This window comes from Carex rostrata, chromosome 4 (genome assembly GCF_964058835.1).
Source record: "Carex rostrata chromosome 4, lpCarRost1.2, whole genome shotgun sequence".
Taxonomy (NCBI): domain Eukaryota; kingdom Viridiplantae; phylum Streptophyta; class Magnoliopsida; order Poales; family Cyperaceae; genus Carex; species Carex rostrata.
Genome location: NC_135921.1, coordinates 6606424 through 6618806, shown reverse-complemented (window position 1 = coordinate 6618806; position 12383 = coordinate 6606424). Strand labels below are relative to the sequence as shown.

The 12383-nt window shown below is 33.8% G+C and overlaps 1 protein-coding gene across 2 annotated transcripts; it reads left to right on the top strand.

The window, feature by feature from the left end:
* The first annotated feature begins 231 nt into the window (after positions 1 to 231).
* On the top strand, positions 232 to 1810 carry LOC144552606 (protein THYLAKOID ASSEMBLY 8-like, chloroplastic). 2 transcript variants are annotated; one of them, XM_078300595.1, is made up of 2 exons: positions 232 to 618; positions 1194 to 1810. In XM_078300595.1, exons 1-2 carry the CDS (start codon positions 271 to 273, stop codon positions 1581 to 1583), a joined length of 738 nt encoding a protein of 245 aa, XP_078156721.1. In that variant the 5' UTR covers positions 232 to 270; the 3' UTR covers positions 1584 to 1810. The 2 variants fall into 2 exon arrangements, with proteins under 2 accessions (XP_078156721.1, XP_078156722.1); XM_078300596.1 differs by having other exon boundaries at positions 235 to 618; positions 1215 to 1810.
* Positions 1811 to 12383: the final 10573 nt, after the last annotated feature.

The window sequence follows — 12383 nt, the reverse complement described above, 5'->3', positions numbered from 1 at the left end:
GTTTCGTTAATTTTCTGAATGAAATTTTCCTCGCAGAATCATTGCAAAGTGATCCATGATTAAGAGCTTATTTTCTTTGTACATTCATTACTTGCTGTTAGTTAGATCCGGCTGGAACATATTACATTGATCTCTTCTGTTATTACTTTTGACTTAGATTTTTGGGCCCAACATAAGGCCCAAAAGGTAAGGCCCAATTTCTTTCTTTTATCGCAGAAGTAAAGGCTTCCACTTTCTAAACCCGCATTTGAGGTTTTACAAGCTTCACTAATGGCGATTAGATGCCTTCTCCGATCAAACCTCAGGAGGTTTATTTCCTCTCCAACAAAATTCACAACAAATTCCCATAACGTAACTCAATTTTCTCCCCATTCCCTCTCCAATTTGAACTTGTTATGCGGATTTCACGATGGGAGGCCAAGGGGGCCTCTGTGGCGAGGCAAGAAAATGATTGGAAAGGAGGCGCTTTTTGTAATTATGGGATTGAAGAGGTTTAAAGGAGATAAAGAAAAGATGCAAGCTTTTGTTAAGAAGCATGTTATGAGACTTCTCAAATCAGACAAAATTGCTGTGCTCAATGAACTGGAGAGGCAGGAAGAGGTCGATTTGGCACTGAAGGTATTATCTTCTCTTTTAATCAAACTAGGGTTTGTTTAATTTAATTTTTGGTCCTAGTAAAATGCCTCTTTTGTGTTTAATTTAAACTTTGAACTTTGCATTGGTCTTTGATTAGTGAAAAGGGAGGGTTTTGTGTGAATATATATGTCAGCTTTTGTAAACCTTAATTTTGGTAAAATATAAAAAAAAAAAAAAAAATTACATGAGTTGTGAGGTTTGGTACATTATCATACCTGTACCAATATTACCATAGCACTACTGTTTAGAATTTATATAAGCTAAAGTAACACAAATTTTGAGTATTGATCCGGACCATCAGATCTGCTTTGACACGAAAATATGAATTAGCCTGAGGGATCCCACACATTCCACCTCGGGCTGGATTAGCCCGGATTATGATCAGGCGGTCCGGATCTAAACACAAAATTTGAGTTACTTCAGTAGATCCGGACTCCTACAGTTTATGTATATCACTATATTACACTGGAATCAATTAGTACCTTACTCAATCCATGACAGTTATCTCTGCTTAAGAGTATTAATTTATTTGAGTCTTTTTTTCATGTATTTTTAAGATATTTAAAATCATTCAAAAGGATGACTGGTACAAACCAGATGTGTTCCTGTACAAGGACCTGATTATTGCCTTGGCGAAATCGAAAAAAATGGAGGCAGTAATGGAAATATGGAATAGCATGCGAAACGATAACTTATTTCCCGATGGTCAGACTTACGGTGAAGTCATTCGCGGATTTTTAAGATATGGGTCTCCGGCTGATGCCATGAACATATATGAAGATATGAAACAATCACCCGACCCGCCTGAGGCATTACCATTCAGGATTTTACTGAAGGGGTTGTTACCGCACCCATTATTGCGAAATAGGGTTAAACAGGACTTTGAGGAGCTCTTCCCGCAGAAGCATATTTACGATCCACCCGAAGAAATTTTCGGTATGCATTAGAAATAGAAAAAAAAAAAAAATTCCCTTTGTTTGGGGGTCTCTGTGTTAAAAACATGTTTTGTATTAGTTGGTAATGTTCCATTAGAGCAATTTTATAATTTACTTATGATGAAGGTAGTACTTGAACTTTTTTTTTTTTTTTGGTACCTGGAAAAAACATTACCATTAGTTTGCCGACGATATTACTAGTTCTCATATTACACAACTGTAATAGTTGTTCTCTTTTATTATTACATGTCGAATAATCTTACTTCTGTTAAAAACTGTATCCGGCAATGTTAAATGTGAAGCATCATTTCATGATATTTACATCCAGCAAAATTAGGGTGTGTTATGCTCACCAATAGCAAAAATGTTGTTTGGATACACATTGTTATTTGGAATAGCCTCTATTCCAGAATAGTCCTCTATTCTAGTTATTCTCATTTCATTCAAACATACCCAAAGGGTTTGATGAACGTAACTTCAAAATCTATCATATTAATTTCAAACGAGATGGATTCAAACTGTTGAAACCGATATATTTTACAAGTGATGGGTGTAGAATTGTAAATGTAAAATTTTTAAAATTTTGAATTATTTATTCTAAAGCCAAGCGGTAAAAAATATGATTTATTTATTATAAAGCTAAAAATATAATTTTGTACATGCAAAAATAATAAAGTTTACGAGTTATTTTTATGCATTTATTTTTCATTCATTTTTTACTGCTTAACTTTTTCTTTTTGTGAGAAAGGAACGACGGTCCAGCCCTCCTTCCATTGACAGAAGATGCAGTTACATAAGAAATGCAAGTACAATGCTTAAAACAAAAACAATCTAACTCAAACATACTTTAGTAAATAAGAAATGCAAGTACAATGCTTAAAACAAAAACAATCTAACTCAAACATACTTGAGTAAATAAGAAAAGAAAACACAAAAGTTTACTGGTAAGAAACCAGTAAACTGAAAATATATATATAAAAAAAAAGGGTACACCAGTAGGGAGTATTTGTTGTTGTTGTTTTGTGCCGCTTCACCCTTGTGTTACTTTCCTCCCTTCTGTAATGCCACTGTTGTCAGACTTGTTTCAATAATTCTTGAGTTGAGCATTCCTTGTCTAGAAATATTTCGTGTACATCTTTCTCGCCACAAAACAAACTGTGTAATGAGCCAGATGGATATTTCATTGGCTGTACCTCTGCCTTGTAGCAACATCCTTGCTGATTCTGTACCAACCCTTAGCCGGTACTTTGTACTAAATGAATTTAAAAAAATTTAAATTTTGTATGTACATGCATTACTCGTGAAATAGATTGGTTTCAACGATTTGGATTCGTCTCATTTGAAGATAATCCAATAAATTTTATAGTTATACTCACCAAACTCTTTAGTGAGCACCACACACTCTATTTTTGCTCGATCTACAGACTACATCTGTACCATACTAGTTATAGGCAAGAAATTATTTACAAACAATTAACATTAAGTTTTATATCAGGAGATATTTTTGTTCTATTTACTGGATATTGATTACCTTGGTTGTACAGCAGCAACAACAACAACGAAAAAAAAAAAAGGATTGCCACATTTTACATGTTACATACTTCATTTCATAATTGAAACTAAATTGAACCGCATTTGAAATCCTAAACACACCAAATCAGACTGGCCATTTCGAGGAATCCACTGTGGTTAATTAGCATAACCCTTTAGGAAAGTTCTTTCTATCAAAAGATGCTTATCTTCTATACAAACAATTTTTTTTAATTTTATCATTTGTATGTGCTTAGATCTATTTGCAATAATATATCAAGATAAATTAAATATTATGCATCAAAATTTGATAGATTGCATTAACTGTGTATTGTATGCATGATAGGCCTAAATTATATACATATTCGATCTGATTTTTATCACGAAATAATATCAAATATCTTGTATTTTGAATATAAAGTGAATATAATACACCTAGAATCAAGTTACTGTGTTTGCTTGATTTTAACTTGCAGGAAATGAAGAAAAATGAAGAAAACCGAAGAAAAATGCTCAGTACCGACACACGGTTTGCGATATGGCCGCACTAAGTACTTAGATGGATTTCTGGACGCGCGCCAATTTTAAAAAGGTATAATAAGCTATTCGTCAAAATTCGTGCGGATGCACAGATATTGATGCGGACGCACGGATCTTGATGCAGCCGCACTCTGGTTGCAATGGAAAAGTCCGAGCCTCGTGCGGATCTCGATACAGCCGCAGTGCGGGTGGTGCAGACGCAGTGCGGATGGTACTGTAGCAGTGCGGACGCACTGTAGCAGAACGCATAACTGGAGGCTGAACTTAAAACGGCCATAACTTTTGACTCGTAACTCCGATTAAGGCTTGTGATCACTTTTTGGAAAGCTAGAGAGAAGATCTACAACATGAAAAATCAAATTTCTCCCAGTGCGGATGATATCACCCGCAGTGCGGCCCGGAGCACCTGCACTGGACCCGCAGAAAGCCAAAAATACACATTTTCAACATGGTTTCTATTTTTGGCGCAATCTGGACACGTTTTTACAGCTAAACTTGGACAATGCATCCTGGGGAAACAATCCAAATATAGCACCCACTAACTCCACTTCCTAGGCTCTTAATTGGGCATGATCCTTGGCTATAAAAGAGGGGGTTTATTCTCCATTCGGGGCATCTCTCACATCATCCCTTCCTCTTTCATTCTCTCTCTATATACACAATACTTAGCGATAAATTCTGAAGAAAAAGGAAAGCTTTCAAGTAAGGAGAAGAAGGGTTTCCTGAGCAAGAAGTCAGCAAGATAGAGGTTTTTGATTTGTCAAAGGGTGTAATTACTTCCTTTATTTCATTTCTTCTTACTTTGCCAATTTTTGTAATGGATCTCTCCATGAGGGAGTAGTTCTCTCTCTAGGGGTTTAGGTCAATGCATGAACTTGTTTAATTGTATCTTATTCGGTTATTTGTCTTTGTTATGATTGTTTTATGGGATTTTATGTTAATTTCTGTGATTTATCATTTGTGTTAATTACATAATTAGTACTTAAAATCACAGTAGTCCCGCTTTGGTATCTCTTTGTCAAATGATCCAAAGAAGTTAGGACGAGAGGAGAGTACCAAATTATGAATGCAAATACCCTAGGTTTAGATTAGGATTGTAACCAATTTGTAATCTAAGCCGGAACTACAGAAATTAAGGTTAGGAATTTGGTGAAGGACCTAACCGTGAAGGCAAACCCTAATTAGGACATCTCAAATCGAATCGGGTATTGGTATGAAGGACTTAATCATGAAGTATCAATATTTGAGGAGATGAGAGACTAACAAGAGCTCAATGGGTCTAGGTAACTAGGGTGGGGGACTTCATCGAGAATTTCGAGTTACCTAGGCATGTTATTAATTCACGAAAGTGACCCTTAATGACATATTAGGTTAGAAACCTCATCAAATCATACATGAACTTAAACAAATACCGAATAGATATAGTTAGCAAGGAAATGTAGACCAAAGACCCCTAGATCTCTAAATCTTGAAAACAAATCAATTCCTTTCTTTTTCATTCATTTACTCTTATTGTTTTAAAAACTCTCTATTCGGGTATTGAACCCAAATTTAGGAATTGTTAGAACAAACCCCCCCAATTTACTTTTATTGCACTTTACTTTATTTTATTTTCTGAAATTTATTACTAAAGTTTAAACTAAGTTTTTATCGTACTCCTTGTGTTTCGATACCTCAAATACTACTTTGATAGAATTGTGCACTTGCAATTTAACTCAAACGTGTGTTAAAGGTTTAAAAAGTACATCTTTGTACTGAAACTTTGTGCATACGCTTTTGCGCGCATCAATGCATTGATTAATATTTCAAAAAGTAATTGATAATCTCGAAATATATTACATATTAGAATAAGAACATATGTGCCATCATTTTTGAAAGATATATCAATTCACTTTCAAAACCAACTAATATACGTTCAAACGCTTATGGTTATATTAATCACCAAAACCAACCAATATACATTCTATTATATAATAAATGTGTGCACAAATTTATTTGGCGAAATCAAAATACACCAACTTAATTAATGCAAACAAGTATACATGTTGGAAAAAATTTATAGCACATTGTATAAGTTTATTCATGTTTATAATTAATTTTAAATAATTATTTAATACATTCACTCCAGTACTCTCAAATTCCCGCACCCCATTTAGAAAAATTATATACTATAGTTCTCACTAATTATTTTCTAAAAAGATATTATATGATTTCCCTTTTCGAGTCCTCGCACTCGAACCTGTGTCAACCTTCATAGATATAAATACTTGAAAGATAAGATATTAACACTTAAAAAATAAGATATTAATACTTTGATACGTAACTTATTATGATCATCCATTTTTCAGTCCCCCAATCGTTCCCGCGTCAACCTACCTCTCATGAAGTAGTTGTGACCCTGTATGACTGCATCAACCTTCTCCAATTGTCTCTGCGCTAATCTTTCTCTAACAAAAATAGTTGACCACATAGGTATAAATACTTGCAGCACTTAATATTAATACTTTCATACGTCATTCGGTGTAATATGTAATATATACTTGCATATATAAATATAAATATAAATATTTGCACGACGATGTATAAATACTTAAGTGACAACGAACCTAAAAGTACTTCATCGTGGATCTCATTTGAAAGAGTTAATTGCGTAGAAGACATTCATGGTTTTAGATTCACAAAATTCTTCACAGATCGTCAGAAATATGGATAAGAATGAACGGAGAAAAAAAATACCCACCTCTAAAAACGTATGGTCTCCCCATATAGTTTGAGTGGTCTCCACTAGGCATTTATGGTGCGGTTAGAGAGATTTGGTTAGAAGACAATTATTTACGTAAAAATTATTCACCTCATAAGTATAAATATTTTTGTGCATAAGTATAAATGTTTTCTTGCATAAGTATTAATGTTTCCTTGCATAAGTATTAATACTTTATGAAAAAATTTCAGTGCCGGAGTTTTGCGGTTTTCCAAATAGTTATCAACTTCCTTTAATTTTGTGCTGCATTTTTAATCTTAAAATAACCAAAATGATAGGTATGTAGCTAGAAATGTCTGCACAACTTAAATGTTACTAAAAATTTAAATGATCGATGCATTAGAAATATAACAAGTTTCCTAGCTACTTACTAAGATATATAGTACGAATGTGTTGTACTCCGTCTCCATGTATATATGAGATCTACTAGAGAATGCCAGACTGTTACAATTTCAAGTGTTAATTTATTTATGCTCAGGATCCGTAAGTGCATAAAAGTACATTTGACATTGAAATAAACACGAATATTACTTTGCTACTTGCAATAAATATTCGTGTAATTGCACGAGGGACGAAGTGCGTAAGACCAATTGCATCCGTGTGTCAGGAAGTTTCTAATAACAATTAATAATGATAGATCATGAAAGTGATTTGAACAAATCATGAATAATATATTTGTCAATTTACATGGTTACTGCTTAGCCAGCACATGCTAGTGCAACTAAAGAGAGAATCTTAATTAGTGTCTGTTAAACCAATGACAGCAATTAACCAAATTTTTTTTTTTTTTTTGAAAAAAAAGAAGAAAAACATAAAAGTACTAATTCACTTAGCTTTGTCTGTGGATCTCCTTACAAATAATTTTAGAATACTGTTGATAACCACTATAACATATTAAGATATCACATGATTACAATTATGAACATGTGATATGTTCCAGTAGTTGTACTTGATACGAGGGAAGAGAGAGAGAGATAACATTACATATCATTAAATTCTTCTAATTAACTTCTATCATAAGAAAGCCATGTTGGGAATCATAAAGGCCAAACAATTACGTCTTATCTAGAGATCAAACAATTACATCTCATCTAGGGATCAAATACTTACACCCCGGAAAAGAAGAAACAATCCCCACACCCTAAGACCGTCCTATGCCAAAGAGACCCAAAAACATAATCTTTAGTGCAGAATACAATACCTTATTCCATGTCGTTTGCCATGGAATATCAAATCCTGGGTTGGAGAAGCAACCGTCTCCGTGAGCGCGAGACAAGACTCTTGCAAGCTTTTCCTTTCACGCCCTTTTGGTTGGATCTTAGATTAGGTCTTCCAAAGCAACAAAATCGCCCTTGAGAAATCTTTTCCAAATTTCTAATGGATTTCTCCTCTCAGTTCTTTGATGGTGGAAGAAGGGAGAAGGCTCTCAAAATTCTATCTAAGAATAACCTCTTTTAAGAATTCTGAGTTGAGTTAGTTATCTTGTGCTTTGGGGACCCATTTATACATAGTTTTACACTTCTGGCGACACGAGTGCATCCGCACTCTAGTCCAGTGCGGGTGACCCACCCGCACTGGGTCGAAAGGAGCGTCCTGATAACCGCCTTACTTAGCCCCGAAAATAGCAGTGCGTCCGCACTCTGGTTCAGTGCAGGTGAGCCACCCGCACTGGGCTCAAAACAGAACTTCCAGAAAATTGACTAAGTCCTCAGTGCAGGTGAACCCCACCCGCACTGGAGCTCAGTGCGTCCGCAGTACGCTCGGACTTTTTCCTGCGTTGTTCTAAAGTTCCCAAAAATTGGCTAAGTACTGAGTGCGGGTGCACTCAGGTCCAGTGCGGGTGGGCTCACCCGCACTGGGCTCCCAAAAGCCTCCCAAAAATTGGCTACGTCCTGAGTGCGGGTGCACTCAGGTCCAGTGCGGGTGGGCTCACCAACACTGGGCTCCGAAAAGGCTCCCATAATTTGGCTAAGTTCTGAGTGCGGGTGCACTCAGATCCAGTGCGGGTGGGCCACCCGCACTAGATTCCAAAAAGGCAGTTTTCTTAATTGCAAATCTCAGAATCAATCCATCAATGATTTAATCTTTGTCAAAATTGTTCTACACACTTATGGACCACATCCTATTGAATACATAGATTGTCTAATATCTTAATTTCATATTAGATAACTTTAATTGTGACAATCATATATGACAGTAAACAATTCATAATTATATCACATATATGCTCAACGTTGGATTAAGATCCAACAAGCCACATATATATACTCAAAGATTAACTAATTAGTTCTATGAAGAAGATTAGTAGAAAATAAATATATCACAACTTGCATCAGGGCCAGCTACATTGAGGATAATAATATATCACAACTTGTAACCTGAGAGGAGATTCAGAAAAAAGGTAGCTAATTAGAGATCAGTAGATCAAATATCTGATGAACACATAAAAATATAATAACCTAAACTTTGCACAAGAATAGAATCATTTTCATTTCATAACCTAGTCGTTGTCTCTCTCTCTGTTTTTGTAGGGTAGGGTGCTCTCGAAACCAGAACATAGTCCGGCTACAAAATCCAAGAAAGACAAATAGGTGACACGTGTCGCTTTATTTTAGCCAAATCGGGTGTTAATCATTTCCCCGGTAACCACCTTCCCACCAGCTGTCTCTTTATGGGTTTCGGTTCTCAAGTTTGAACCAAATATATACCCAAACCCATTTACTTTAAATTATATTAAAAATTATGCACAAATTCTTTTGAAAATGAATAAAGACAAATTGAGCCTCAAATATTAAATGTGCATTCTTCTCCATTCTAACCATGTATATTAGAAAACTTATCAGAATCAATTATTTACCGCTCTAAAATACAAGTATGAATTCTTTGAGGTAACAAAATATTTGATTTTATATCTGATCCGTTCAATTAGAATATGAATTAATCTAGTTTGAAGTAGAATTCGTCACAGAGCTTCTTTAATATTCGTGCCAAAAGATTGAATAGTCTGGATCTATACTCAAAATTTATGTTACCTCTGTTGATTTGAATTCATAAAATACTGTTGCACGGGATATTAGCGAATAATTTATCTATTCTTAACGGGTTTGGATTTTGATTTCAACCCGAACAAATTGGGAACTTTAGAAAGTGTTTTATTGTCCCTCTACTAAAATTAATCATTTCAACCAACCAACAGGAATTAATTTTGACATAAACAATGCCAACCCATGATCCGCACCCAAATAAAAAACGAAATATTTTTTTCCTTTAAAAGACCATTAAAGCTTTCTCTCTCACACAAACTGTCAAACATCTAAAACCTCATTTCTCTCTCTAAAATCCTTCCTCTTTATTTCTGAAGCAAATAAATGGCTTGCTTCTTTCTTTGTGTTCTGATGGCATCTAGTTGTTTCATAAATTTTGCAATGTGTAGACCTCTAAGCTCTCCTTTCACAACCAATGACTTGCAAATGATGGTGCTTAAGCCTGGTTTTTTTGCATATGCACCCCTGAAGAGCATTTCATTGACAACCATGGAAAACAATTTTGCAAAATCACCCTCTGTTTCTGCCCATTCTCGACATAAACCCTTCGACAAAGCGTTTGCTGGAGGGAAGATAATTGTTTGTGGGCTCGCGCTTTCGATTTTTGTTGCGGTTTTTTTTTACATTCGGATTACACGGCGGAGAAGCTTAGAAGTAAAATCTTAGACTTACTTTTAAATTTTTATTATTTGTTCTTTTCTTTGTTGTTTAGTTTCTTGATATAGAGACTTGGTAGTTGTTATTTAGGAAATGTAATGCGAGCTCTGTTGTAAAAAAAAGATGTTGAACAAGTTGTTTTATCTTTTGCTTCTTCTTTTTTAGTTTGCAAATAATTTTATGAAAAGATTTTTCCTCTACATAACATTTATAAGTTCATTGAAAAGAAGTTGTCTGACTGAAATCAAATGATCTAAATTCAAGATTATTTTTGTGAGAAACTTTTGATCTAATTTGAACCATTTTTTATTTGACATATCCGCTACAATATTTTGACAGCAACGTTAGATTCTATTATTTTTACGAAAACCTAAATACTTAGGTGTGTTCGGTAGAGCGGCTTAGAGTACTGCAGCTTAACAATTTAAGCTGTGTTAAGGAATGACTATTCGGCACATGACTCTAGGGAAGTGTGTAGGTCGGAGTGGGAGAGAGGTGACAGAAAATATAAATAAATGAACAGAGGGTTTAAGCTGGGCGCTAAGGAGGCGCTGAGAAAGTGAATTCCTTAAGGAGAGAGGAAAGCCAGCTTAATTTTTTGTTCCAAGGAACCTAAAGCTGAAAGCCTTAAGCCCATCTAAGTCTCACCTGTTCGGCCCGCTTAAGGCCTTAAGGAAGACAAAGGAGGCTAAAGCCAGTCTGCCGAACACGTACTATGGTACTTAAATAAAGCTTATTAGTATGTGTATGACTATTGAGTCTTTGTTTCGTAGAGCAAATCGTATACAAAACCGTATATGGAAATGAAAAAAAAAAAAGTCAAAGCTCTTCGCACCAATGAATTAAAGTGAGATTTAATAAGCCTCAACTTGCAACTATTTTTTCCCCTAGAGGGGATGAGTAATAAAAGACTACATTGAGAATGCAAATAAAGTTTTGTGCATGGTTCACGCTTAATACATATATCGAGCGTGAATTATACGATCGAGCTTTTGGAACAATTAATGTACAAAGTTGTTCTTTCAAATGTGAGATTACGCGAATTTAAGTAATTAATGATCTTGTGCAAATTTCACACGTAACATATATAACATATTTTGTACATGGTTCATGCTTGATATATCAAACTTTTTTAAAATTTATAATACAAAATTATATATGATAATTTTTAACAATTCATTTGTTAATAATTACGACGAGATTGATTTATGTACTATTCTGTATAATTTTCTTTAATTAGTAATTTATCTATTGGAAATAATGATATCGATTGATATCTAGTCTCTTTTATTTTTGTTATATTATGTACATTTCGTGTTTATAGTAGTACATATACTTATTCGTTTTGGCTAGATTACTTAAATTATTAATTTATTTGGGGCGTAAGATCATAGATTGCTTTAATTATTAATTTGTACTAGATTACGATCTCTTTTTGGGCTTGAACCAAAAATGGGCTGGGCCTAATTAGTTATATTTAAGTATGAGCTACCGAATAAATAAATAAAAGATTGGCGATTCATGTACACTATTGATTTTTCTCTTAATTATTTTTCCTCTTTTTCTTTTCTTTTCATAATGTATGTCTGCAGTAATTTCCATAATTCGGTTGAATATAAATAAAAAAGGAGCATCAGGCATTAAAATTATTAACGAATTGAAATAATAGCCGTTTCTAATTGACCTTTTTTCTCATTTAATCTTTTCTTCTTGTTTAAAATCCAATTATACGAAAATTCAAACAAAGTCTGTTTCACTTCATGGAAATCACAGATTAAGCGTAAGCAACATGACTATAATTATTTGAATTTTTGTGGCCAAAATGCATGTATTTAAATCTAAAACCTTGAAATTATTGAACATTTTTTAAGTGTTTATTTACCATTATCATCTTGTATTGTTATAAATAAATTCTAAATATAAATTCAGAGTACAAGTTTAATACATAATAATTTTTCCTCTATTATAATACGTTTTAATTTCTTATTTATAAAAATGAAAACACAAAATAATTATTTAAAACGGGCAAAACCAACTAGAGATGCTTCCGATGGAATGCATCATGAATTCAAAATTGCACATGTTTCTGTTTTATTTTTCTTAAAGGTTCTAAAATTTATAATTTATCTATGATTGCTTGCTACTGATATAATAGTTTACAAAATAATTAAATTTATTAAAATTATATTTAATTATAAAATATATAATTACAATATAAGTAATTAATGATGAGAATGATTCAAATACATCCATTTTTTGTGCTTTTATCATTGTATTTAC